Source organism: Pongo pygmaeus, chromosome 5 (assembly GCF_028885625.2).
Source record: "Pongo pygmaeus isolate AG05252 chromosome 5, NHGRI_mPonPyg2-v2.0_pri, whole genome shotgun sequence".
Classification (NCBI taxonomy): domain Eukaryota; kingdom Metazoa; phylum Chordata; class Mammalia; order Primates; family Hominidae; genus Pongo; species Pongo pygmaeus.
The window spans coordinates 110,187,459-110,215,431 of record NC_072378.2 but is presented as its reverse complement, the minus strand read 5'-3'; the positions used below and the strand labels follow the sequence as shown (position 1 = coordinate 110,215,431).

The following is a 27,973-nucleotide window of genomic DNA, read 5'->3' as shown; positions in this document are numbered from 1 at the left end:
CCTCTTTTATTTCGTTGAGCAGTGGCTTGTAGTTCTCCTTGAAGAGGTCCTTCACATCCCTTGTAAGTTGGATTCCTAGGTAGTTTATTATCTTTGAAGCAATTGTGAATGGGAGTACACTCATGATTTGGCTCTCTGTTTGTCTGTTATTGGTGTATAAGAATGCTTGTGATTTTTTGCACATTGATTTTGTATCCTGAGACTTTGCTGAAGTTGCTTATCAGCTTAAGGAGATTTTGGGCTGAGATGATGGGGTTTTCTAGATATACAATCATGTCATCTGCAAACAAGAACAATTTGACTTCCCCTTTTCCTAATTGAATACCCTTTATTTCCTTCTCCTGCCTGATTGCCCTGGCCAGAACTTCCAACGCTATGTTGAATAGGAGTGGTAAGAGAGGGCATCCTTGTCTTGTGCCAGTTTTCAAAGGGAATGCTTCCAGTTTTTGCCCATTCAGTATGATATTGGCTGTGGGTTTGTCATTAACAGCTCTTATTAGTTTGAGATATGTCCCATCAATACCTAATTTATTGAGAGTTTTTAGCATGAAGCACTGTTGAATTTTGTCAAAGGCCTTTTCTGCATCTATTGAGATAATCATGTGGTTTTTGTCGTTGATTCTGTTTATATGCTGGATTATGTTTATTGATTTGCGTGTGTTGAACCAGCCTTGAATCCCAGGGATGAAGCCCACTTGATCATGGTGGATAAGCTTTTTGATGTGCTGCTGGATTCGGTTTGTCAGTATTTTATTGAGGATTTTTGCATCGATGTTCGTCAGGGATATTGGTCTAAAATTGTCTTTTTTTGTTGTGTCTCTGCTCGGCTTTGGTAGAAGGATGATGCTGGCCTCATAAAATGAGTTAGGGAGGATTCCCTCTTTTTCTATTCATTGGAATAGTTTCAGAAGGAATGGTAACATCTCCTCTTTGTACCTCTGGTGGAATTCATCTGTGAATCCATCTGGTCTTGGACTTTTTTTGGTTGGTAAGTGATTAATTATTGCCTCAGTTTCAGAGCCTGTTATTGGTCTATTCAGAAATTCAACTTCTTCCTGGTTTAGTCTTGGGAGGGTGTATGTGTCGAGGAAGTTATCCATTTCTTCTAGATTTTCAAGTTTATTTGTGTAGAGGTGTTTATAGTATTCTCTGATGGTAGTTTGTATTTCTGTGGGATTGGTGGTGATATCCCCTTTATCATTTTTTATTGCATCTATTTGATTCTTCTCTCTTTTCTTTTTTATTAATCTTGCTAGCAGTCTATCAATTTTGTTGATCTTTTCAAAAAACCAGCTCCTGGATTCATTGATTTTTTGAAGGGTTTTTTGTGTCTCTATCTCCTTCAATTCTGCTCTGATCTTAGTTATTTCTTGCCTTCTGCTAGCTTTTGAACGTGGTTGCTCTTGCTTCTCTAGTTCCTTTAATTGTGATGTTAGGGTGTCAATTTTAGATCTTTCCTGCTTTCTCTTGTGGGCATTTAGTGCTATAAATTTCCCTCTACACACTGCTTTAAATGTGTCCCAGAGATTCTGGTATGTTGTGTCTTTGTTCTCGTTGGTTTCAAAGAACATCTTTATTTCTGCCTTCATTTCGTTATGTACCCAGTAGTCATTCAGGAGCAGGTTGTTCAGTTTCCATGTAGTTGAGCGGTTTTGAGTGAGTTTCTTAATCCTGAGTTGTAGTTTGATTGCACTGTGGTCTGAGAGACAGTTTGTTACAATTTCTGTTCTTTTACATTTGCTGAGGAGTGCTTTACTTCCAACTATGTGGTCAGTTTTGGAATAAGTGCTGTGTGGTGCTGAGAAGAATGTATATTCTGTTGATTTGGGGTGGAGAGTTCTGTAGATGTCTATTAGGTCTGCTTGGTGCAGAGCTGAGTTCAATTCCTGGATATCCTTGTTAACTTTCTGTCTCATTGATCTGTCTAATGTTGACAGTGGGGTGTTAAAGTCTCCCATTATTATTGTGTGGGAGTCTAAGTCTCTTTCTAGGTCTCTAAGGACTTGCTTTATGAATCTGGGTGCTCCTGTATTGGGTGCATATATATTTAGGATAGTCAGCTCTTCTTGTTGAATTGATACCTTTACTATTATGTAATGACCTTCTTTGTCTCTTTGGATCTTTATTGGTTTCAAGTCTGTTTTATCAGAGACTAGGATTGCAAACCCTCCTTTTTTTTGTTTTCCATTTGCTTGGTAGATCTTCCTCCATCCCTTTATTTTGAGCCTATGTGTGTCTCTGCATGTGAGATGGGTTTCCTGAATACAGCACACTGATGGGTCTTGACTCTTTATCCAATTTGCCAGTCTGTGTCTTTTAATAGGAGCATTTAGCCCATTTACATTTAAGGTTAATACTGTTATGTGTGAATTTGATCCTGTCATTATGATGTTAGCTGGTTATTTTGCTCATTAGTTGATGCAGTTTCTTCTTAGCCTCAGATGGTCTTTACAATTTGGCATGTTTTTGCAGTGGCTGGTAGTGGTTGTTCCTTTCCATGTTTAGTGCTTCCTTCAGGAGCTCTTGTAGGGCAGGCCTGGTGGTGACAAAATCTCTCAGCATTTGCTTGTCTGTAAAGGATTTTATTTCTCCTTCACTTATGAAGCTTGGTTTGGCTGGATATGAAATTCTGGATTGAAAATTCTTTTCTTTAAGAATGTTGACTATTGGCCCCCACTCTCTTCTGGCTTGTAGAGTTTCTGCCAAGAGATCCACTGTTAGTCTGATGGGCTTCCCTTTTGTGGGTAATCCAATCTTTCTCTCTGCTGCCCTTAACATTTTTTCCTTCATTTCAACTTTGGTGAATCCGACGATTATGTGTCTTGGAGTTGCTCTTCTTGAGGAGTTTCTTTCTGGCATTCTCTGTATTTCCTGAATTTGAATGTTGGCCTGCCTTGCTAGGTTGGGGAAGTTCTCCTGGATAATATCCTGCAGAGTGTTTTCCAACTTGGTTCCATTCTCCCCGTCATTTTCAGGTACACCAATCAGACATAGATTTGATCTTTTCACATAGTCCCGTATTTCTTGGAGGCTTTGTTCGTTTCTGTTTATTCTTTTTTCTCTAAACTTCTCTTCTCGCTTCATTTCATTCATTTCATCTTCCATCACTGATAACCTTTCTTCCAGTTGATCGAATCAGCTACTGAAGCTTGTGCATTCGTCACGTAGTTCTCGTGCCATGGTTTTCAGCTCCATCAGGTCCTTTAAGGACTTCTCTGCATTGGTTATTCTAGTTAGCCATTCGTCTAATCTTTTTTCAAAGTTTTTATCTTCTTTGCCGTGGGTTAGAACTTCCTCCTTTAGTTTGGAGAAGTTTGATTGTCTGAAGCCTTCTTCTCTCAGCTCATCAAAGTCATTCTCTGTCCAGCTTTGTTCCATTGCTGGTGAGGAGCTGCGTTCCTTTGGAGGAGGAGAGGCACTCTGATTTTTAGAATTTTCAGTTTTTCTGCTCTGTTTTTTCCCCATCTTTGTGGTTTTTATCTACATTTGGTCTTTGATGATGGTGACGTACAGATGGGGTTTTGGTGTGGATGTCCTTTCTGTTTGTTAGTTTTCCTTCTAATAGATCAGGACCCTCAGCTGCAGGTCTGTTGGAGTTTGCCAGAGGTCCACTCCAGACCCTGTTTGCCTGGGTATCAGCAGTGGAGGCTGCCGAACAGTGAATATTGGTGAACAGCCAATGTTGCTGCCTGATCTTCCTCTGGAAGTTTTGTCTCAGAGGAGTACCCAGCCGTGTGAGGTGTCAGTCTGCCCCTAGTGGGGGGTGCCTCCCAGTTAGGCTACTTGGGGTTCAGGGACCCACTTGAGGAGGCAGTCTGTCCGTTCTCAGATCTCAAGCTGTGTGCTGGGAGAACCACTACTGTCTTCAAAGCTGTCAGACAGAGACATTTAAGTCTGCAGAGGTTTCTGCTGCCTTTTGTTTGGCTATGCCCTGGCCCCAGAGGTGGAGTCTACAGAGGCGGGCAGGCCTCCTTGAGCTGTGGTGGGCTCCACCCAGTTCAAGCTTCCTGGCCGCTTTGTTTACCTACTCAAGCCTCGGCAATGGCAGGCGCCCCTCCCCCAGCCTCTCTGCCACCTTGCAGTTCGATCTCAGACTGCTGTGCAAGCAATGAGCGAGGCTCTGTGGGCATAGGACCCTCCGAGCCAGGCGTGGGATATAATCTCCTGGTGTGCTGTTTGCTAAGACCGTCAGAAAAGCGCAGTATTAGGGTGGGAGTGACCCGATTTTCCAGGTGCCGTCTGTCACCCTTTTCCTTGGCTAGGAAAGGGATTTCCCTGACCCCTTGCGCTTCCTGTGTGAGGCGATGCCTCACCCTGCTTTGGCTCACTGTCAGTGCGCTGCACCCACTGTCCTGCACCCGCTGTCTGACAGTCCCCAGTGAGATGAACCCGGTAGCTCAGTTGGAAATGCAGAAATCATTCATCTTCTGTGTCGCTGACGCGGGGAGCTGTAGACTGGAGCTGTTCCTATCAAGGGATATTAACTTTCAAAAGATATTGGGGGAAAAGAGGGACTGTGATTCTTTCTAAAATATTGTGGCTGTCTTTAAGTTTACCTAGCTAGCCCTTAACTTCCAAGGAGAATGAAGACTTAGAGTTGTAGACTTGCCTCAAAGCTGTGTTTTTTTTTCTTTTCTTTTGTGTGTGTGTGTGTGTGTGTGTGTGTGTGTGTAAATGCATCTAAGACTCAGAGCAGAGGAATGATGTTTGGGATGTGGAATCCCTGTCACTAATTAATTACTTTGTGATCTTGAGTATATCATTTGGTTTTATGTGTTAAATAAGGAGTTGGATCATATTTTCACAAAGTCCCTACTGGCTCTAATCTTCCATAACCCAGAACCTGTGAGGTCCATTTAACCATCCACCTATCCACCCATCCACCTATCTACCTCTCCATCTAGTCTGTTTGTCCATACATCCATTCATCCACCCACCTACCCATCCATCTGTCAAATATTTTTGAGCACCTGCCAAGTGCCTATAGTGTGCTAGAGGCTAGGTATTCAAAAATAAATAATTATCAGGTATATGGTCCAGTATAAGGCATAAGGAATATATACCTCTTTTGCCTCTTGTCAGATGTAAATGCAGTTGAAGAAACTGCTTTCAATTTCATCTGCTAATGTACTTATATAGATGGCTTTTGGCTATCATGTTTGAGATACTTCTGTATATTTCCTGTACCAAATTTTAATTTTGCCTCTGAGACACCTCCCAAAATATAGCTGCTGTTATTCACAGAAGGCACATTTTGATAGTAACTTAAATCAGACCATCTTAATATTTTTTGGATTATGGAGAATGAGTGAAAATAACAACAGCTAACACTGATGGCACTCTTACTCTGTGTTAGGTTTTGTGCATGGTGCTTCACATGCATTTCTTGTTTAGCCTCAACACAGCCCAATGATATGGATGATATGGGTCCTATTGTTTTACTCTGAATCACCGAGGGGCTAAACAACCTGCCTGAGAGTCAAGGCCCCAACCACCACATTGTTCTTAGAAAAGTGCTTATGTGCACAGACATACATTTTTGCACACAGTTCCAGAGACTATAAGCCTCGCTGAAATCTTGGCATGTGTTTAGGAAATTCTAACCTCGTTATATCATAATTAAGAAAGCAGCTGGTTAGAAAACTATCCTATACCTTCCAAGGCCAAAGATTACCAGCATGTGGATATTTTCTGCATCTGATCATGGGCTGAGGCTGAGTGCTGTGCACACACACCATGCAAAGCTCACCTGGTGTTATCAGCCAAGGCCAGTGATTCACAAAGTGTGGTCGTTGTACCAGCAGCATCACCAGCAGCTGGGCTCTTAGTAGAAACACAAGTACTTAGGCTCCACTTCAGATCTACTGAGTGAGAAACTGTGTTTTTACGAGCCCTCTCGGTGATGCTGCTATGTGTGATCCTCTGAGTGGCACAGTCCAGTAGAACTTTGTGTGGTAATGTAGATGTCCTGTGGCTGCACCGTCCAGTATGGTAGCCACTAGCCATATGTGGCTATTGAGCACTTGAAATGTGGCAGAGAAACTGTAATTTTAATTTGATTTAATTTTAATGAATTAATTAAAATTAAAATGGCCACATGTGGCGAGCTTCTACTGTACAGGACAGCAGCTCAGTGGCTTTCCTAAACATTCCAGTTTAGGAACAGTTCACTTCCTTGTACACACCCACAACAAAATAAAAAACTGAATGCCATTTGGAGACTTACATATTGATATTATCCATTTCCTTATTTCAGTGTTGATCTCATTTAACTAGAAAATATATTTGAGATGGGAGCCTTGTAGTTTAATGCTAATGAGATATTCCATAAGATAAAACCAATTTGTATCTATTTCCAAGTCCTGTCAGAATTTATGTTAAATCATCCTTTCTCAGATTATTGCTCCTGCTTTAGATCATGGCGATAAGAGTTTTAGATAAATCCAACAACACAAATTTGTGCAGCCTGTACTTGAAGGGCAGTTGTGGTGCCCCGTATGCTGTCAGAGGGGGAGATGACCAGCAGAAATTCCTGGTGTTCCACAAAAAGGAAGTGACATGAATAGAGAAACGGGCATACAAGAAGGAAGTGACATGAATAGAGAAATGGGCAGAAAGGTTTTAGTGGCATTTTGAGGAATAGGAAAGAATTACATTTGGCTAAGTGTCATGTGCATAAAGAGTTGAAAATCAAGACCCGAACACAACATTTGTGCCCTGTGGGACAATGGAATTGATAACTGCTGTTATTCCTCACTCCCAACCCTTGACCTCTCTTGTCTCCTCTCTTTCCATCAGTGAGGTCTGAGGCAAGGTGATCACAGAAGTGGAGGATGGAAGGCCAGGGGGAGGGTGTTATGGAGGCAGAATAGGTGGGACTCGTTATCTGATAGGATATCGTACCTGCTGTGAGCCAGGACCTCTGATAGGAACTTGATACCCAACGAGGAGTTAGATTCCTGCCCTGTAGGAACTTACAGCCCAGGTAAGGAAATCAAAAGATCAACACAAGAGTGATCATGCTACCTCCTTCGCTAGAACTCTGCATGGGGTTCAGAAATGGAGGACATGAAGGTGACTCTGACAGGTCTAGCATGAGTCGTGCTGGGGTTAACTGCAGCACTGGGACTCATATCTTGTATGACCAGGGAGGGAAAGTTGAGACTTGGAGATTGATTAATTAGAGGTGATACTAAAGTCTGAGGTGAGGCTAGGCTCAGTGGTAAAAATAATTTCCTGTATATATTTTTTCAAAGCTGCATTCCTCAGTCGTGTGTGTTGTGTGTGTGTGTATGCACATGTGTGTGCACACACATCCCGAGACTTCTTAATGTTTTCTCACCCCCTCTCATTTCTGGCTTCTAACCCTTGACCACACTCACTGCTGGTTCTTTCATTATTTTTATCCCTAGTTTCTTCTCACTTATATTCTAGTATATGCTTAAAACACAAGCAAAAACTATATACCAAATGCGTTTCTTTTGTGTCCCTCTAAATTAGTGCTTGCTTTTTGCATTGGGACTGTTTTTTTTTTTTTTTTTCTTTTCTTGCCTAAGTCACATTACTGGCTCCAGCATGCTCTGAGGTTGACCCAGTCCCACCATCTAAGGGCAAAGATTCTCCTACTGAACACCAAGAACATGTCTTCCTGAAGATTTTATTTGGATGTTTACTTGGGTTATTTGTTTATACATCTATTCATTTAGGAATCATTTATAGATGTCTGAGTTTTATGTCCCATCTCCTTCCAAAAATACTTTAGAACACTTGCAAATAAATTAACGAGGTAATGTAACTTTAAGGCATTGGATTCTGATCTTAAGTTCAGAGACTTGTTTTCGGCTGCCCAGGGAAGTAGGGTAGAAATGAAGACAGAAAAGCTGCTGCCAGGAGCTGTCCGTGGTTCTGCCATTGCCCTTCTGCCTGACTCTGCCCTCGGTCAGGTCCCTTGCTACCACCTCAGTCCTGCCTACGTTTGTGCTGCTTGGTTCCTGCTTGGTTCTTTGCTGTTGCATAGGAATCATCCTGCTGACTTCTGACATCTTGGCTGGTCACCAGCTCACTCATCATCTGTCCCTGACTTGGGTTTCTAGGCTGTGTATTCTATCACCTCACCCAGCTCAGGAGATTCTTGCTCAGCAGCCTCAGGTTGGATTATTTCATCAAGCTCCACATCTGGCCAGAAAAAAAGAGCCTTTGCTTGTAAATGTTTTCCTCCTTTCCTTTTTAATTCATTTGTAGAGTGTTGTTCCCTGCAAAGGTCATTTTTGTGAGCTAATTACTACATAAAATTATTTTGTTTTATTATTAGTTCAGAATTGGTCCTACATTAGCTTAGAGTGACCCCTCATATTTCTCATAATCTGTAGGGCAAACCTCATCTCTTTCTTCCCTAGTGATAGCAGAAATCTTGTACCATTACATTTCTGCCAGTTGACAGTGATAATTGAAACTGATTTAGTGTGTTTAAAGTCTAAGGCTCTCTAAAAGACTTTTAATCCTCTTGTTCACATTCACAATAAATTAATTTATTCTATTTTTCTTCAACAACAAGACCCTCTTTCTAATGCATTTAGCTTCTAGTTTTGCAGGTACAGATATGTCTTCCTTTAAGTAAACTTGATATATAAAAGCTTAGATATATTTTATCATTAAATAACAACTTTTCACCATTAAACTAAAAAGCAAGAAGTTGTATTGATGTAATTATTTTAAAATTGTGATTGAATATTGACCCCAACTCTAAAGAATATGGAGAATGAATGTTGATTTGTTGGGGTGGTAGGGAATTGATGATAATTCCATTTTTTATTTATTTATTTTTATGTATTTATTTTATTTCTTTTTGAGATAGTCTTGCTCTGCTACCCAGGCTGGAGTGCAGTGGCATGATCTCGGCTCACTGCAGCCTCTGCCTTCTGGGTTCAAGTGATTTTTCTGTCTCAGCCTCCCAAGTAGCTGGGATTACAGGTGCATGCCACCATGCCCGGATAATTTTTGTATTTTTAGTAGAGACAGCATTTTGCCATGTTGCCCAGGCTGGTCTCGAACTCCAGGCCTCAAATGATCCACCTGCCTCAGCCTCCCAAAGTTCTGGGATTATAGGCGTGAACCACACCTGGTTGATAATTCAATTTAAAAAAATATTCATAAATAACTAGACGATGTGGCCAAATAAATAACAATTCTTAAAATATGAACTCATTTACAACACTTCTTTTCAGAATTCTGTTTTACAAAATGACAGAACACACACACAAACTTAGTTGCCCAGTTTGTTGATCACATCAGTTTGTAACATCATCCATTTGGGAAAATATCCAAATGGCCATCAGAAGGAGGACTGATTAAATAAATTAAATCATTACAAAAGCTGTTAAGAATAAGTTATTGATAGAGGCTTTCATATTTTTTTTAAGCAGGAGAGCTCTTTTCCCAAATGAAAATTTGTGAGGGATTCCAAATATGTCAAGGAGATCAAAGGGGAGCTGCTCTTGAGTTGAGGTCTGGACCTTCACCCACTTGCCATCTTCCTCACCCCTCCTGGGGACCTGCAGTCACCTCCTTCAGATTCTGAAAGCTCTGAGGGACTCTGAGAGAAAATTTTAGAGGAAAATTTATTGACATGGAAATATATTCATAGTCTGTTATGTTAAAAAGCAGATTTGAAAACATAGGATAATTTCAATTTTGTAGAAAATGTGTGTTTCAGTTATGCTCGTGTGTTTTTGTGTGTGTTTGTGTGTGCATGTGTATGTGTGTGTTTACAGCAACAAAAAATGTTTGGGAGTTCAGAAGTAAACTTTTAAAATTCTGGATTATAGGTATTTTACTTCTTTTTTTGCTTGTCTATGATTTTAATTTTTAAATAATGACCATGTATTGCTTTTATAAGAAAATATGTTTTGGTTAAATGCATATTAATTTCTAGAACTCACAGCTTTAGAATATATAGTACTTGACAGAATACAAGTAACTTTTACCTTTTTAACAAAAGATTTTCATGAATAGCACTTAGTCTCTGTTCTAGATATCTATTGCTGCATAATGAATTAGCCCCCAAGCTTAGTTTTTTAACCCAACAATTGATCCTTTGATGCTCTCTCCTAGTTTATGTGGGGCAGAGTTTTGGGAAGGGCTTTACTGGATGCTTCTGGCTCAGGGTCTCTTATGCAGCTGAAGCCAGTTGAGGGCTTGCAGCAGCTGGGGGTTGGCCAGACATCTCTCTCTCTATTCCTGTTGACTCAGGACCTCTTTATTGGTCTCTTTGCAAAGGCTAGTTTGGATTTTTTTCATAGCAGTACAGCCTCAGGTCAGTCAGACACCTTTCCTGACGGCCAAAGTTTTCAAGAATGAATATACCCTTGAGTAAGGTAGAAGCTGCATCACCCTTTACGGCCTAGGCTTGAACGCCACTTAGAATCACTTCTACTAGACTGTGTTAGTCAATCAGTCATTCACAGCTCATCACAATTCTGGAGGATGGGCTACATAATTTGTGGGGCCCAGTGCAAAATAAAAATGAGGGGTCTCTTGTTCAAAACTAGTGAAGAATTTTAAGACAGTGACAGCAGAGCGTTAAATCAAGCATGAAGCCTTTCTAGGCTTGGGGCCCTGTGTGACCACATAGGTTGATCCCATGTCTCAGTGGTGGGGGTGTCAAGGCCACATGCAGAAAAGCATGTTAGATGGGAGATAATGGTGTTACATCTTTGGAAAATAATATCTACTACAGTCTCTGTAACTCACCTCCAATTAATTTGATGGCTCACACTTTTACTAGCTAAAACCAGAGTTAGCCATTAACTATAGAGGAGACACTACAGGCTACCATAATAGTAAAAACGATGTATTCTAAAAACGCTTATGGAGATGGTGGTTGCCTCTAAATAGAGCATAGCAAAAATACCTGTTTTAGATTTGTTATGGGTTGAAGAAATTCATAGATTAAAGCCCTAACTCCCAGTGTGACTGTATTTAGAGATATAGCCTTTAAAGAGGTGATTAAGGTTAAATGAGGTCATAAGGGTGGGACCCTAATCCAACAGGACTAGTGTCCTTGTAAGAAAAAGTGGAGACACCAGGAATGCATGCAGAAAGGCCACGAGAGGACACAGGGGCAAGGCAGCCATCTGCAAGCCAAGTCTGGAGGACTTAGGAGAAACCAAACCTGCTGACACCTTGATCTTGGGTTTCCAGCCTCCAAAGGTGGAGAAAACAAATATCTGTTGTTTAAACCATCTGATCTGCTTTGCTTTAAATGTTTTTGTCTCCTCCAAAATTCATGTTGAAACTGAATCCCAATTCAGCAGTTTTTTTTTTGCTTTGTTTTTTAAGGAAGAGTTTTGCTTTATCTCCCAGGCTGGAGTATTGTGGCGCCATCTCAGCTCACTGCAACCTCTGCCTCTCGGGTCCAAGCAATTCTTCTGGCTTGGCCTCCTGAGTAGCTGGGATTACAGGAGTGCACCACCTCACCTGGCTAATTTTTGTATTTTCAGTAGAGACGGGATTTCGCCATGTTGGCCAGGCTTGTCTCGAACTCCTGGCCTCAAGTGATCCACCTGCCTCGGCCTCCCAAAGTGCTGGGATTACAGGCGTGAGCCACTGCACCTGGCCCAATGAAGCAGTATTAAGAGGTGTGGCCTTTAGGATGTGTTTGAGTCAGGAGGGCTCTACCCACATGAATAAGATTAGGTGCCCTTATAAAAGGGCTTGATGGAGGGAGTTTGCCCGTTTACACCCCTTCCATCCTTTCTGCCATGTGAGGATACTTAGGTGATGCCATCTCTGAAGAACAGGTTCTCACCAGTCACCAAATCTGCCAACCTTGAACTTGGACTTCCCAGCCTTCAGAACTGTATGATATACATTTTTGTTCTTTATAAATTACTTAGTCTAACGTATTTTGTTATAGTGGTGCAAACACACTAAGACACAGACCTAGCAGACTAATACAATATCTGACTAAGACTTACAAATATTTACTTTCATTGTCCTATTTATTATTTTCTTTATTAGTCATCTTAATCCATTGAATATCCCAGGTTCTATGTCAACTGTCAAGTGAAACCAAATCTAATAACAGATGCCATGTTTTCTTAATATTCCATCTTTAAAAACATTCTGATGAATAAAAGCTTTATTATTCATTTTTTCTGGAGTATTATTTGTGTCCAGTAAAAGTTCCAGTCCACTGTACTACTGTTGTTGATTTATGGATTTATATAAAGTAATATTGCTTTTAATTACTAGGGTTAATTGTTTGCAAATTTAGCCACGAATAATTTCTCTTCCCCTTTCTGGGTATGCCACTTCTCCTCTCAAGGGCTGGAGTCTATTTCACCTCCCCTTGAATGCGCGCTAGACTTGCAATTTGCCTTGACCAATGGAATGCAGTGGAAGTGACGTTTGCGACTCGCAGAGCTGGGCTTTACTTAAAAGGTGTTGCATTTTTGCCTTCTGCAGGCCAGCAGGCATGTCATAGAATCTGTGTGTTGTGCTTGAGAGCCCTCTTAAAGGGGAAAAGGCTCAGATTAGAAACTGTAGATGTGAGGATATTGAGTAGTCTGAATGAGTTCCCATATAGGGAATGGGAGAGGGCCAAAGACAAAGTGCCCCTACTGGGCCTGATCGTGGGGCTGAGAAGGAACCAAAGCATGAAGTAGAGGGGTTTCACGATGGTGGTTTCAACTGGCTTTAGAAACTTGTTGACCTGCCTTGGGTTTGGCACTTGGCAAGGTCAGAGCTGTCAGTGTTGGCTGATGTAAGGACTTATCCATTAGTCAGAGTGATAACCGTAATTGTCTAAGATGGTTGCTGGCCCTCGGATCTCTGGAGTAGGGCGCTTTTCCTAACTATTGGCCCTGGGAATTGGCTTCTAAACACACTGCAAAAGCCCTGTTGCAAAAGCTACCCCAAACACTGTTATGGGTTGAATTGTGTCTCCCCCAAATTAATATGTTGAAATTCTAAACCTTCGTACCTCAGAATGTGATCTTATTTGGAAATAGTGTGGTTCTAGATGTAATTAGTTAAAATGAGGTCATACTGCAGGAAGGCGGTCCCTATTCCAATCTGACTGATGTCTTTATAAAAAGAGGAAATTTGGACACGCAGAGAGAACACCCATGTGAAGATGAAGGCAGGGATCAGGTAATGCAGGAGCCAAGGAATGCTGAAGATTGCTAGCAAGCCACGGGAAGCCAGGCAAGTGGCACAGGACACATTCTCTCTTATGGCTCTCAGAGGGACACTTGATCTTGGAATTCTAGTCTTCACAACTGTGAGACAATACACTTCTGTTATTTAAACCTCCCAATCCATGGTCTTTTGTTACGGCAGCCCTTGGAAATGGATACAAGCACCCATGCCTCTTCCTCCCCTTTCCTTGAATCTCTGCAGTTCTGGGTGGATGATCACAGGGATAAACTTATGCCTATGATGAGGAAGCTGCCAGATGGCATCAGGTCTTAATCCAGTTAAAAATGAAAATTCTAATTTCTTCAAAAGTTTGTGAAAGTCAATTGATTGGATATTTCAGGTAAAAGGAAAAGGAGATAATTTTTTATAGGAGGACCCTTTAATACACTGGAAATAATACCAATTAAGTTGTTTCATCTTCTTTCTTTGAGACCTTTCTACCCAAGAATGTCTTCACTTATTCCAGAGTTTTCTGGGAGTTAACCTTAAGTTGTTTTTCTCCACAAACCTGATTTATCCTAACTGTATTAGGATTGGCACTTGATTATTCCCATCTAATCATTTGTATGATTTTTAGTGGCATAATTGTTGAAAGGTGATATTAGAATCTTAAAAGTGGCATATCCTATTCAGCAATGTTTAGTGCTTTATAATAACAATAATATTGGATGCATTATGCAGTAATAATGGAAATCACATTTGCAAAATCATTGCAGTAATGGGACGTTTTAAAATGTGAGAAACAGAAAAAGCACACTGGAAGAACAGAGCATGTTTTATTCACAGCCTTTTGGCTGCCTGCACTCTCAGGTCAGAAGGCAGAGAAGAGCTTATGTGCTCCCCAGGGGGCACCACCCTGGGCTGCATGATTTAGATCAACCTATACAATTCTGATTGAAGTGGGGGATTTTCAGTCACTGGAATCAAAAGAGGGTGGGAGGGTTGTTGTGTTTGAAAATACTTTTTGCTCTTTAGAATAGATTAGCATTTTATAAATGAAAATTGGATTTTCAAAGAAAGCCTATGTTTACTACGATTTAGCCTAATAATTTGGTTCCCTTTGATTTGCTCATAACTTCTGATTGATAGTTTATTTTTAAGACATTTGGAATAAATATACAAAATATATTCCTTATACATCACTAATAGAGTTTTTAGGTTAATTTAAAGCTGATGAACTTTACTCTGTCTCTTTAATACTTTGATGTATTCCTCACATTCAACATAAGCAAACTCACAGAAAACCATGGTGAACATGAATCTGAAACGAACCTAAGACATTCTTGGCTATGTGAATTGATAGAACAAATGCTGGTTTTGGGTTTTGGATACCTTCCGTACCAATTAGAAAATTTTATAAAGTTTTGATTAAATATTTCCTTTGGCAGCTTAATTCCCCTTAATCCAGGAGTATTCTGTTTAAAATTTGCCAAGATTAAACAAAGCCATGGACATGCCAGGTCAGGAGAGATGGAAAAATGAGTGAATTAATTTATTAATAATGTTTTATTTTTATTTATTTATTTTTATTTTTTATTTTTTTGTAGAGATGAGGTCTCACTATGTTGTCCAAGGTTGTCTTGAACTCCTGGGCTCAAGTGATCTGCCTGCTGGGATTACAGGCATGAGCCACCGCACCCGGCTAAATTTCACTGTGTCTGATTCACAAGAATTATTTTAGCCTGGTGTGATTCACATGCAACCTGTCTTTGCTCAGTTCCTCTCATGAAGAAAGGTTTTGTTTTGTTTTGTTTTAACTTTTTCTCTTTGAGTTTGGAACTATTGAATGGACAAGCTGGTTTACAGACACCCAGGCTTTCCTAAGGCACTCGGTATTCTTCGGGTATTACTATCACTTTTTCCTTGGTGGACCAGGAGGTACAATCCAAGGCAAGAATGTGAAACCATGTCCTACAGAGTCTCAGGCATCAGGACAAAGCCCATTTTCTTGTAGCTGTTATATGTAAATTCTGTGTATCTTCTTTTCCATTCAACTCTGAAATCACTCAAGGAATGTGTGTTAGGCTGTTCTTGTGTTGCTATAAAGAAATATCTAAGGCCGAGTAATTTATAAAGCAAAGAGGCTTACTTGGCTCATGGTTCTACAGGCTGTATAGGAAGCATGGTGCCGGCATCTGCTCCTGATGAGGCCTCAGGGAGCTTACAAACATGGTGGAAGGTGAAGAGGCACAAGCCTGTCAGATGGCAGGAGAGGGAATAAGAGAGGTGCCACACTCTTTCTAAACAGCCAGATCTTACGTGAACTCAGAGCTAGAGCTCACTCACTATCTCGAGGACAGCACCAAACCATTCATGAGGGATCCACCCCTATGACCAAAACTCCTCTTACCAGACCCCACTTCCAACATTGGGAATCATATTTCAAGATAATATTTGGAGGGGACAAACATCCAAACTATGTCAGAATAGTTTGGATGTGGCACAAGGAGCCTCACATTTGAGCATCATATGAGAAACTTATCAAACAGACATGCAATGAGAAGGGAAAGAATGGGTAGCATACGTCTTGTTGTTTATCTGTTTTTCTAAACAAGCAAAGGTATTTTCACTTTCATGGGGCAGGATATTCATGACTTCAGTCAGCAGCTTCCTGAAGGGCTGCTTAAGGTTCTGCTGTCCCCTCTTGGGGCTACAGCCTTTGCTCTTTTGCAATGATTTCCTCCAGTCTCGTTATTCCAGTTTATGTCTGAATGCTGTCAGCTTTCCTCCATGTGGTAAAATTATCCCCCTTGAAAAGTGCTCTGCAAATGTAAAGTGGCAATATTGATAATAATACTTTACTCACTGACCCATATTCGCTCTCCACATAGCACCTTATTTTCCAAACTCCAAACCTCTTTGGGACTCTGAGTTACCCATTTTTTCTCTTGGGTGTATTGGAAGAGGCAATGTTATGTAGGGGTTAAGAACACAGGCTCTGTAGACAGACTCTGTGCAGAGTTCACCACTGCCTCTCTAGCCATGCGACTGGGGATGGGTTCCTCACTGAGTCTGGTTTCCTGAACTTTAATTAGGGATACTCACAGAATCACCCTTACAGCATTATTGAGAGGATTAAATGGATATTGCAAGGGGAAGCCCTTAGCATGATGTCAGACACATATAACTACTTGGTAAAAATGAACTTTCATTGTGTTTAGGGTTCTGGTGTTCTAACGGATTTTTTGCACAGGCAGCAAAAAGGAGCTGATTCTTATGACTTGATTAATTGCAAAATATTGATATTCCAATCCTCTTCTTCCTCTATTCTGTCTCACTTGAATGTGAACTTGTGTTCATTAAATAAGCAGAGGATGGTGTTGCTGCTTTTTTTTTTTTTTTTAAGAATGCTATACTGGTATGTACATTGTAAAGAAATCATAGAATAATAATAATTTTTATATTCCAATATTCAGACACTCAATAACTTTTTCCTTGATGTCCAGTCTCGATGAAGTTGGGGTTGGGGAGATGAGGCCTGCAAGATAGTCCCTGCAGGCAGTGGCCCTTTGTCACTTCCTTTCTGTAGACACCTTCTGTCAGGACTTGGCTGAGTTTCCTGGGGTGGCATAGTTTGTGGGGTACACAGAGGTCTGTGATACACACACTCTACCTTCTCCTTCTCAGATATCCATTCCCGTTGGGCAGAAAGCAAGAGGGTCTGTTGTGATTTTTGCCTGGTATTTCATCATTTGTATATTAACATATATTAACATAACAGGCTCACGCCTGTAGTCCCAGCTACTCAGGAGGCGGAGGCAGGAGCATTGCTTGAACCAGGAGTTTTATACCAGCCTAGGCAACATACCGAGACCCCCATCTCTTAAAAACAAGAACAAAAAACTAAAACATTTAGTATGGAATGGGGTTAGAAATTCATGTCATAAATGGCCACTTGAAAACCACCCTCAGCTCTAGAATTTTAAAAATTCTGTTTCCTTCAGAGGTAGTTATAATGTGAAACTCCTGATATCAAGATGGTTTTACTAAATCTGCTAATCTCATTTCATTGCTTTGTTACAGATTGACATTCTCAAGGCAGATCTGGAAAGTGCAGAATGGAAAGTTTTGGAAAATCTTATTCTGGAAGATGTTCTTGAGCAGATTGGACAGCTCATCTTTGAGATCCATCTCCACTGGCCTGGGTTTGAGGTCAGTGGCAGTGACAGCAGTGTTGTGCGGTTCTGGTACAGCCTTCTCAAAGAGTTAGAACAAAAGGATTTCAGGCTTTTTCACAGTTACAAAGATTTATCTAAACCTCAGCTATTCTTGAAGAAAGACATTTTCAATGCAAGTAGCTGTTATACTCTGAGTTGGGTGAATACAAGATGGAAATAGGATGCAGGATGTCATCAAGAGCACAAGAAAATATTTGCAGAATGGAGCATGTCCATGATTCTAATCATGAGTTTACTCATCCAGTCTCCTGCTAGCCTGTGCCCTGCTTGAGGCAGGGAGTATGTTATTGCAGTGCATGCAGCCTGGTGCTTGGCATGTGATGGGGCACAGTTAATACTTGTTAAAGGGATGAACACAGTCACCCCATTTGCCCAGACTCTTCCTTCACCTTAACTTGGAAGATTATCCCCAACTCATCTCAGTTTTCCCTAAATTTCTCTACGTATCTATAATCTATGAATTCACCAACATTGAAATGAAATTATATAAATTTCCTATTTTTACTACGTTGGTGAGATTTTTAAGTTCTTCTCCTACTGTTTAAAATAGGGTTTTAAATTTGAATTTGACTCTCCTTTTTCAAGGTTTTTCTTATTTACCTTGTCAATGATATTCTTTACAACCTTGTAGATTTCAGTCATTCCTTCTCAGCCTTTGCTGAGGCCATGCTGTGGCTTTCTAAACAGCAATACTTATTTCTGGGAACTCGGATGCACCAAATTCTGTCACTGAGTTAAAGAGACTAGACTATCAAGAGCTTCAACTCGAAGGTGTAAGTTCCAGTTCGAGACCAAGTCTGAAGGTCTTGACCTCACCAAGACCATGTCCCAGCTTGAAGACAGTCAGACAGAGAATTAATTCTTCCTTACTCTGCCTTAGGTTCTGTTCAGGCCTTCAACCGGTTGAATGAAGTCCACTCACACTGAGGTGAAGAATCTGCTTTATTCAGTCTACTGATTTAAATATTAATCTCATCTAGAAATATCCTCACAGATACACCTAGAATAATGTTTAACTAAAGATCTGGACACCCTTTAGTCCAGTTAAGTTGACACATAAAATTAACCATTGTAGCTAGGTAGGTAGGTAGGCAGGTAGGTAGATAGATAGATAGATAGATAGATAGATAGATAGATAGATAGATGACTGATAGATTGATAGATTTTCCTACTGGCATGTTTCACCATTTTCTTGACTCACATATTCTGGTTTCCATCTGGCTCCTTCAGTCTATGCTCTCCTCACTGAAGTAAGGCCTTTAATGATCACTTCGTTATGAGTCCCTGAGTAATATGGTTTGGCTATGTCCCCAACCAAACCTCATCTTGAATTGTAGTTCCCATAATCCCCACGTGTTGTGGGAGAGACCTGGTGAGAGGTAATTGAATCATGGGGGTGGTTTCCCCCATGCTATTCTCGTGATACTGAGTAAGTTCTCATGAGATCTGTTGGTTTTATAAGGGGTGTCCCCCCTCACTTGGCTCTCATTCTTCTCCTTCCTGCTGCCATGTGAAGAAGGATGTGTTTGCTTCCCCTTCCGCCATGACTGTAAGTTTCCTGAGGCCTCCCCAGCCATGCCAAACTGTGAGTCAATTAAATCTTTTTCTTCTATAAATTACTCAGTCTCAGGTATATCTTCATAGCAGTGTGAGAATGGACTAATACAATGGGTATTACACTTTTTAGATTTTACATATTTGAAAAAGCACTTGCTTTTTATACCTGAATAAAGTTTATTTGTGCATAGAAAAAAAAAGAGCTTCAACTCAAGATGCTTTTTATTCTCAACCTTAATTCCCCTTCACTTCCTATTAAACTAAGCACAGAGCAGAATCTGGGTATCTTTTCTGTTGCCTCTTCTGCCTTCAAACATGATTTTCCACCCACAGACTTGCCTATGCTGTCAAATCTTTTTTAAAAAAATACATTATAATGTTAATAATGTTAAGTGCATTTTTCTTTACTCCCCGTTGGCATCACTTACAAGATTGTGGCCTAAGGACCATCATCTCACTTTCCTAGGATAGTTAGACAGTTTTTCAATAGCACCAATCCTTTCTACATTAAAAATTAAGTGGAAAGTTTAGGTTCTCAGTGGTTCAAATGCTCTCTCTCATTACTGTTTACAGAATTAAACACGTGCACAATTTTCTAAAATCTATTTCAAATAAATAGCATAAAAACCAAATTATTACCTTATTGTCAATTAAATATATTTTTTGGCATTTTTATATCCTGAGTATAAAACTGTACATTGCTCCAAATATAAAATGTACATTGCTCCAAAATTGGGGGGAGAGAGTAGAATACTGATTATTACTAGACTTTAACCCTTTTCCCAATTTTGTACTTCCTTCTACCTTCAGACATTCCCCCAGGTTGGCTCTTTGTTTCTTGAAGTGGTTTGAAAATGCCATTTCTCAAGTGAGAAATCAAACCATATTAGACTTGGATGATCTCACTAGCTTGAGTTGAAAAGAGAACAAGACTTTCTGAGTTAGTTGTGAAAATTAAAAAAAAAAATACACATGAGCTTTTTATTTTAAAACTCATAGTTCACTAATAAAAGTTGTTGAGTTGAGAGGACTGGCTTGAGTAAGTGTGATCTGAAAAGGCACTTTAGTCATTTCAATGTACAGAGGTATTTCAAATGTGCAGAATGGTCCACACACACTCTTAATTGGTTTATACTGTTAGTTTATATGGTGTCATCTCCAAAGCAAAGCTAACTTCAGCCTAGTTTTGTTTGGATTATATAACAGATTTATTTTCATAAAATTTTTATATACTGAAATATATAAACATTTTAATACATTAAAATGTGGGAAGTGTATTCATCTTAAATGTCCAGTCTGATCAGCTTTTAAATATGTAACACACCCATATTAAGATTTTTAATTCGGGGAACTGGAGATTTAGGGCATTACTGAAAGCCCCTTTGTCTACGGCAAGTTATTTATTTCAGGTTGGTGCTGTCGAGCATTGACTTCATCATGCTATATGTACCTGAAGCAAGAATGAATGTACTGTTAAAAAAGAATAAATCACGAACACATCCAGCCACATTCATTGACCAGGCAGCCTGTTTAATAGTTATCCATACTTATTTTATGCTTATTTCTAAAAAGGTCCTTCATTCCCTTCATCGGTAGTTTGAAATTTGTGATGAGTATACTGATGGTTGTTAAGGTTTTCCTGCCTCTAGAGTTTATTATGTTTATCATGTAGGCCAGGATTTCTTAACCTCAGCACTATTGCCATTTGGGCTGGATAATTCTTTACTGGGGGAGGGCTGTTCTGTGCATTGTAGGATATGTCCCCGAGGGGGCAAGATCACCCATTGTGGAGAACTACAGGTGCAGGCCATGAGAAGGGGACCAGGCTACTGTAGCACTGTTTGCTTGTGAACAGGCAAACACAAGATCCTCTTATGAGGAACAGGCAAAACCATAATCATCACCACCATAACCACCACAACCACCACAAGAGCAACACAAACAACACAAAACAAACAAACAAAACCACAAGTTACTCTGTATTGAGAGCTTACTGTCTGCCGGACCATGTGCATAGCTTATTCCTAATTCTTCCAACAAGGAAGTTTATTTTTTTCCAATATTATGAGCAAAGAAATTCTGAGAGAGGCCGGGCGCAGTGGCTCACGCCTGTAATCTCAACACTTTGGGAGGCTGAGGTGGGCAGATCACGAGGTCAGGAGATCGAGACCATCCTGGCTAACACATCGAAACCCTGTCTCTACTAAAAATACAAAAAATTAGTGGGCGTGGTGGCATGTGCCTGTAGTCCCAGCTACTCGGGAGGCTGAGGCAGGAGAATTGCTGGAACCTGGGAGGTGGAGGTTGCAGTGAGCCAAGATCGCGCCACTGCACTCCAGTCTGGGCGACAGAGAGAGACTCCATTTCAAAAAAAAAAAAAAAAAGAAAAAAGAAAAGGAAACTCTGAGAGGTTAAAATGGCTTATTCAGATTACTCAAGTTGTGGATGGAGGAACAGTCATTTACATTTCAGTCTGTCAGATCCCAAAAAGCCGGTGTTGGGTCCTATCCACAATGCAGCTTCCAAAGCCTGTACCAAACATAAGATGCTTTGTCCAAAGGACTCATTTTTGCCTCCCTATTAGTAAAAGGGGAGTGGGGGAAAACTACAAATAGAAAAGGCCTGCAAGTTTGAGTCGGAATTATTTTGTAGCATGCAGGTTTGCTGAACTTAAATCATCTACTTGATTAAAGTATGCCTGCCAAGCGGAAGCTTACTGAAGAAATATGGAGACCCAACAACTTCTCTGTCAATATATTTAGGTTGCCAGAAAAGCTCTTGCAGGCCTGGAAATGACTCTTCTTCTGGCTTGTCCCAGTACTTGTCACTTTCCTCCTGGGTTTTAGAAATGGCAGTCACTTGGAGTTGCTTAAGCAAAGTAATTCTCCTTTGCTTAAAACTAGTCTTTGACTTGCAGATAAATGAGCTAAAATGTGAATATCTGTGACATGCATCTCTTACATTTTTACTAGAGCAGTGTTCATAAATGATTCTGAAAATACACATTTGATAATGCTTTTATCAAATGAGTAACAATGCTCTTTTGTAGGTGTAAGGCATATGAGGATAAAGAGATTCACAAGTTGCCTTTTAGCATAAACTCTGTGTCATAATTTGTTAAAGAAAAACAATTTTCCCCTTCTTTTCTTACAGTGCTTGTATTTGATGCAGTTATAATATAAAAGGTTATCATATAAATATTTGTAACTATTTGACATGTTCAAATGAAGAACCAGGGAGAAGTGAACAAATTTCTACTAGAATTGACTGAAGGTCCAAATTTACCTCAGGATAGGGCATAAACAAACTCACGGGTTTACAGTGTTTAGTCCAAATCAGTTATTCATGTAAGCATTTCTGCCTTAGTAATAAGATCTTTTAGTAAGTAAAAGAATTGCATTTTTTAAGCATTAAATGTTTAGATTTTGCAAAGCTTGGATTAGTCCCAGGAAGCCAGGCTTATCATATTTTGCTAGTGTAAAAATGATGACTTCATTGGCCGGGTGCGGTGGCTCACACCTGTAATCCCAGCACTTTGGGAGGCTGAGGCGGGTGGATCACGAGGTCAGGAGATCGAGACCATCCTGGGTAACACGGTGAAACCCCGTTTCTACTAAAAATACAAAAAAATTAGCCGAGCATGGTGGCGGGTGCCTGTAGTCCCAGCTACTTGGGAGGCTAAAGGCAGGAAAATGGCGTGAACCTGGGAGGCGGAGCTTGCAGTGAACCAAGATCGCGCCACTGCACTCTAGCCTAGGCGACAGAGCGAGACTCCGTCTCAAAAAAAAAAAAAAAGACCTCATTTAAATAGATCATTCTACTTAACAATACAACAGTACCTCCAAGCTCAATTAGTCTAATTGTTCTTTTCTGGTGGAGATAAATTTATGTTTGATTCTTAAGCAGTAACATAATTCATTTTGTACTAGCCAATTGCTGATACTTTGTGGATTCAATAATACATTTAACCTTATGCTAAAATGTCTTACTTTTTCTTACATTGAAAGAGGTGCCTGAACTTATCAGATAAAATCATAACCCAAAGATTTCATATATTCTTAGAACTGCTTACATTTAGAGATTATTGAAATTCTTTAAATGACTTGATTATATTTCTTAAGAAATATAAATCAAGCATACTTAATGCTGTCACACTTTATAACTATATGGAGGCTGGGTGCAGTGCCATGTGCCTGTACTTTCAGCTACATGGGAGGATCACTGGAGTCCAGGAGTTTGAGATCAGCCTCGGCACCACAGGACTCCATCTCAAAAAAAAACTGTGGAAAAATGGTTCCCAACACATTAAAATTTAATGCTTTCTTAAAACCAGCAACTTATTATTTTTCTCAGACTATTTTAACTTTTTCTTAGTGATTAGTTTTGTACAATATGGCTATCTGAAATAATAAGGGATTTAAATTTGGGAGATCGAATTTGACTAAACTATTCAAGACTAGACTAGGGAATTTCAATAGAGAAACCAAGTGTGCACAGGACTGATATCTAATCAGTATGTACCAGCAGAGACGAGCTATGTGCAACATGGTGATTATAGTTAATAGCAATGTATCGTATACTGGAAAATTGCTCAGAGAGTAGATTTTAAATATTCTCACCACAAAAAATAAGTATTTGAGGTAATGGATGTGTTAATTAGTTGATTTAGTATTCCACAATGTATACATATAAGAAAATATCATGTTGTGTGCCATAAATATATACAATTTGTCAACTAAAAAGTATGTCCCTTGGAATACACTGGACATATTTATGCTTTTTTGAAAAGTACCAGTAGAGATACAGTGGTTCCCCAGTGGTCCCTCTCCACTGGAGACCCTCTCACAGGATGCCCAGGCCTTTCCCCATGACTGGGCAATTAAAAGCTAATGCACAGCACAAAAGGCAGCTTCCAGGATCCTGACACAGCACTGCGGCTTGCTTCTATTCTAACTGGCCTATCTTCTGCCTTACTTGTCATTGGATATTTTGAATATCACTCCTGGGTGGATCTATATAATAAACAAAGGTCCAAGTGTGTTCTATAACATGAGAAACTGCAACTATGTGTCAATAAAAATTATCAGTACAAGAAAATATTATTTCTCAAGGTTTGATGTTAGATCAAACATCATTTTCTCAGGGACCTCTCTTATTTAAGGCTCCCAGCTATGTGTCCCCACAGTGTCCTCTATTCTTCCTGTCTTAACACTGTCTGTACTTTCTCTGCTTGTATAATGTCTGGTTTTCCCAGCAGATTGTACGCTCCATGAGGGTAAGGGTCATGTCTACAGCCCCAGTGGCTAGGTAAAAAGGGCTCCATAAATTTTTGTTGAATATAAATTTAAAAAGCTATTTCCATATAATTTTTCTAAAAAATTATTTCATCTTTTGTTATTGAAGTTTTTTCTGGCATTAAAAATACCTTTGGAATTTAGATGGACCACTGTCTCTCATTTTGTTATTTAAAGTTGGACACAATTTGTTCTTTTCTCGACATGGCTGTTCATTGCACTGCATGTGGTAGTCCCCATTCCTGATTAAAGGATGCCAACCTGGAAATCTTCTTGGCCTTGGAGAACTGAGAACCATATAATAGTTGAATTGAATGAATACAATAATAATTGAAGGTTCAATTATTATTAGCAGATATCTGAGTCCTAGGATATTAAACCTCAATCTTTCTCATTGTCCTTTCTTTGTAGCAACTCCCAGCAGTCTTTTTTAGAGTCAGTATACGGAACCACAATTCATAGTATCATGGAAATATTTTTCAGTTAATGAGAGAAGGAAGGAAGGATGATGCGAGACTATTTCTACCAAAGATAGGGGTTAGTATTTTTACAAAAATGATTCAAGCCATAGTTTTTATAGGACATGGAGTAGAAAGTGCATAATAAAAACAATAGTTGAAAGAGTAAAATCAAGGTGAGAAAAGGTATTGTAGAGACTGAAATATGGCCAGAGATTTCCTTTTGGGCAAAGAGAAAGTGATGGTGGCACAACTCTAATGGAAGGAGCCATGAGAATGCCTTCAGTTACAGGCTTTGTTTTACTAAAAGATGAAATAAACACTATGTAAATAGCTGTTTCTTTTAAATTATCTAGCTCAGAGACAGCAAGCCTAGAAGCCACAAAGGTTATAACACAAATCCAACAGTTTTAAAAATATACAATTAAGTGACATTATATAGAGGCAGGACAGTAGGATGAAATAAGAGACTCTTGATACTGCTGCTAACTAGCTGTGTTATATCAAGCAAGTCTTCACCTTTCTTGAAGTATTTCCTTAGGTTAGAATATTTAATTTCTAAAGTTTCTTCTAGCTTGAAAATTTCATTATTTTGACTACTGTGATTAGATGAGGCTTAGACAATGGTAAGATAACTTCTTAATTTGTATGCTGGTATGGTCTGAATATTTTGTGACCCTCCAAAATTCATATGTTGAAATATTCCCAACATGTTGGTATTATGAGGTGGGGCCTTTAGAAAGTAACTAGGTCATGAGGGCAGAGCTCTTGTGAATGGGATTAGTGCATTTATGAAAGGCCTGAGGAAAGTTTTTTCCCCTTTTACAATGTGAGGACACAGTGAAAAGGCACCATCTTTGAAGAAGAGAGCTAGCCCTCATCAGACATTGAATCTGCTGGCACCTTGATCTTGGACTTCTCAGCCACCAGAACTGTGAGCAATACATTTCTGTTGTTTATAAATTACCTAGTCTAAGGTATCTTGCTACAGCAGCCTGAATGGATTAAGACAAGTGCTATAAAGGGAAGTCTTCTGATAAATTCAAAAGAATCCAAATGATGTGCTTATGCAGAAAAAGCCCAGATGAAAGGTGAATCCATTATGATGGTTCTCCGGTCATCGAGATGAAGTTCCCTTAGGAAAGTACCTTTTAGTATCACACACTTAAACTCACATGGTTCTAAAAATCAGAATGTATGTTTTTTAGACTGCACTAGATTACATTCCTGTTTTTAGATTTTTCCAATAACATGGTGACATCGAAAGATACGAAATACAATCTTACATAGATCCCTAGAGATCCTTCCATATATATACATGTATGTGTATATATGTGTTTGTATATATGCGAGTACATATATGTGTGTGTATCGTATATAAGTATGTGTGTGTGTGTGTATGACTGAATGTCGAAGAAGAAAACATTTTCCAGATACAAAAGTGCAGAAGGAGGGAGCCTAGAGCCAGACAGGTAGAGAGGAACCTACACTGTAGTAGCCCTTGGAGTTTAGTTATACTAACTCCAAGGATGGAATAATGGATAGAGACACTAATGGATAGAGACACTAATGGATAGAGGCCTAAAGCACAAGATAAGACCTGGTACTGGGGAGAAAGGATTGGGACTAAGGACACCTACAGCCAAGAGGGAGAGGGCTACAACCTCAGTGAAAAATGGACCTAAAAATTCTACATCCACCAGCACAAGGACGCTTATCTCTGCTTATAGCTCTGAGTACAAAGAAAAGTTTTCATGAGAAATTGAAACCTCAGGACTGTGCAAGGAGTTGAATAGTTGAATTTATCCTAATCACATGATGAGGAAAACCATAAGCTGAGAAATTAAGATAAAAACTGGTTCTACCTAAAACTATAAAAACCCTATAAGAAAACCTAGGAAATATCATTCAGGACATAGGCACGGGCAAAGATTTCATGACGAAGACGCCAAATGCAATTGCAATAAAAGCAAAAATTGACAAATGGGATCCAATTAAACTAAAGAGCTCTGTGCAGCAAAAGAAACTATCATCAGAGTGAACAGACAATCTACAGAAAGGGAGAAATTTTTGCAATCTATGCATCTGACAAAGGTCTAATATCCAGCATCTATAAGGAACTTAAACAAATGTACAAGAAAAAAACATTAAAAAGTGGGCACAGGACATGAACAGACACTTCTCAAAAGAAGACATACATGTGGCCAACAAACATGAAAAAAAGCTCAGCATCACTGATCATTAGAGAAATGCAAATCAAAACCACAATGAGATACCATCTCACACCAGTCAGAATGGCTATTATTAATAAGTCAAAAAACAACAGATGCTGGCATGGCTGTGGAGAAAAAGCAACACTTTTACACTGTTGGTGAGAGTGTAAATTAGTTCAACCACTGTGTAAGACAGTGTGGCAATTCCTCAAAGACCTAGAGGCAGAAATACCATTCAACTTAGCAATCCCATTACTGGGTATATACCCAAAGAAATATAAATCATTCTATTATAAAGACACATGCACATGTGTTCATTGCAGCACTATTCACAACAGCAAAGACATGGAATCAAGGTAAATGCCCATCAATGATAAACTGGATAAAGAAAATGTGGTACATATACACCATGAAATACCATGCAGCTATAAAAAGGAATGAGATCATGTCCTTTGCAGGGACATGGATGCAGTTGGAGGCCATTATCCTTGGCAAACTAACACAGGAACAGAAAACCAAACACCGTATGTTCTCACTTCTAAGTGGGAGCTAAGTGATGAGAATATATGGACACAGGGGAACAACACACACTGGGGCCTGTTGGAGGGTGGGGGATGGGAGGACGGAGAGGATCAGGAGGAATAATGGATGCTGGGCTTAATACCTGGGTAACAGGATTATCTTTGCAGCAAACCACCATGGCACACATTTACCCACGTAATAAACCTGAACATCCAGCACATGTACCCTTGAACTTAAAATAAAAGTTGGAAATTAAAACAAACAGGTTCTAGGGGTGATACCTCAGGGGTATATGGCAGAAGCAGATGCAAAACCACTCTAAAAGGACTTTTCACCAATCCAGGCTACAAAGGATTTCCTTAGAAAAACAAAACCCGTAATAAAATATTAGAACTGACAAGGAAATAAACAGTCCCCCACGAGGTAGAGTTAGCAGACACAATAAACCACGTGGTTTTCAGCCCAAGAACTTGACATAACAGAATAACAATCTTAAAGAAAGTATAATATACATGATTTATCATGATTAAAGGCATAAAGGACTATATAGG

General features: G+C 39.6%; 1 protein-coding gene across 3 annotated transcripts in view; it reads left to right on the top strand.

Moving 5' to 3' along the window:
- METTL24 (methyltransferase like 24) overlaps window positions 1–20,102 on the top strand; it is a 121,676-nt gene extending 101,574 nt beyond the window's left edge. For 2 of the 3 annotated variants that reach the window (XM_054490471.2, XM_063666498.1), the window contains exon 5: window positions 17,224–20,102. In XM_054490471.2, coding sequence (XP_054346446.2) covers window positions 17,224–17,538 — 315 coding nt within the window. In that variant the 3' untranslated portion in view covers window positions 17,539–20,102. The remainder of the gene's footprint in view (window positions 1–17,223) is intronic. The other variant, XM_063666497.1, reaches the window with a different exon arrangement.
- The last annotated feature ends 7,871 nt before the right edge of the window (window positions 20,103–27,973 follow it).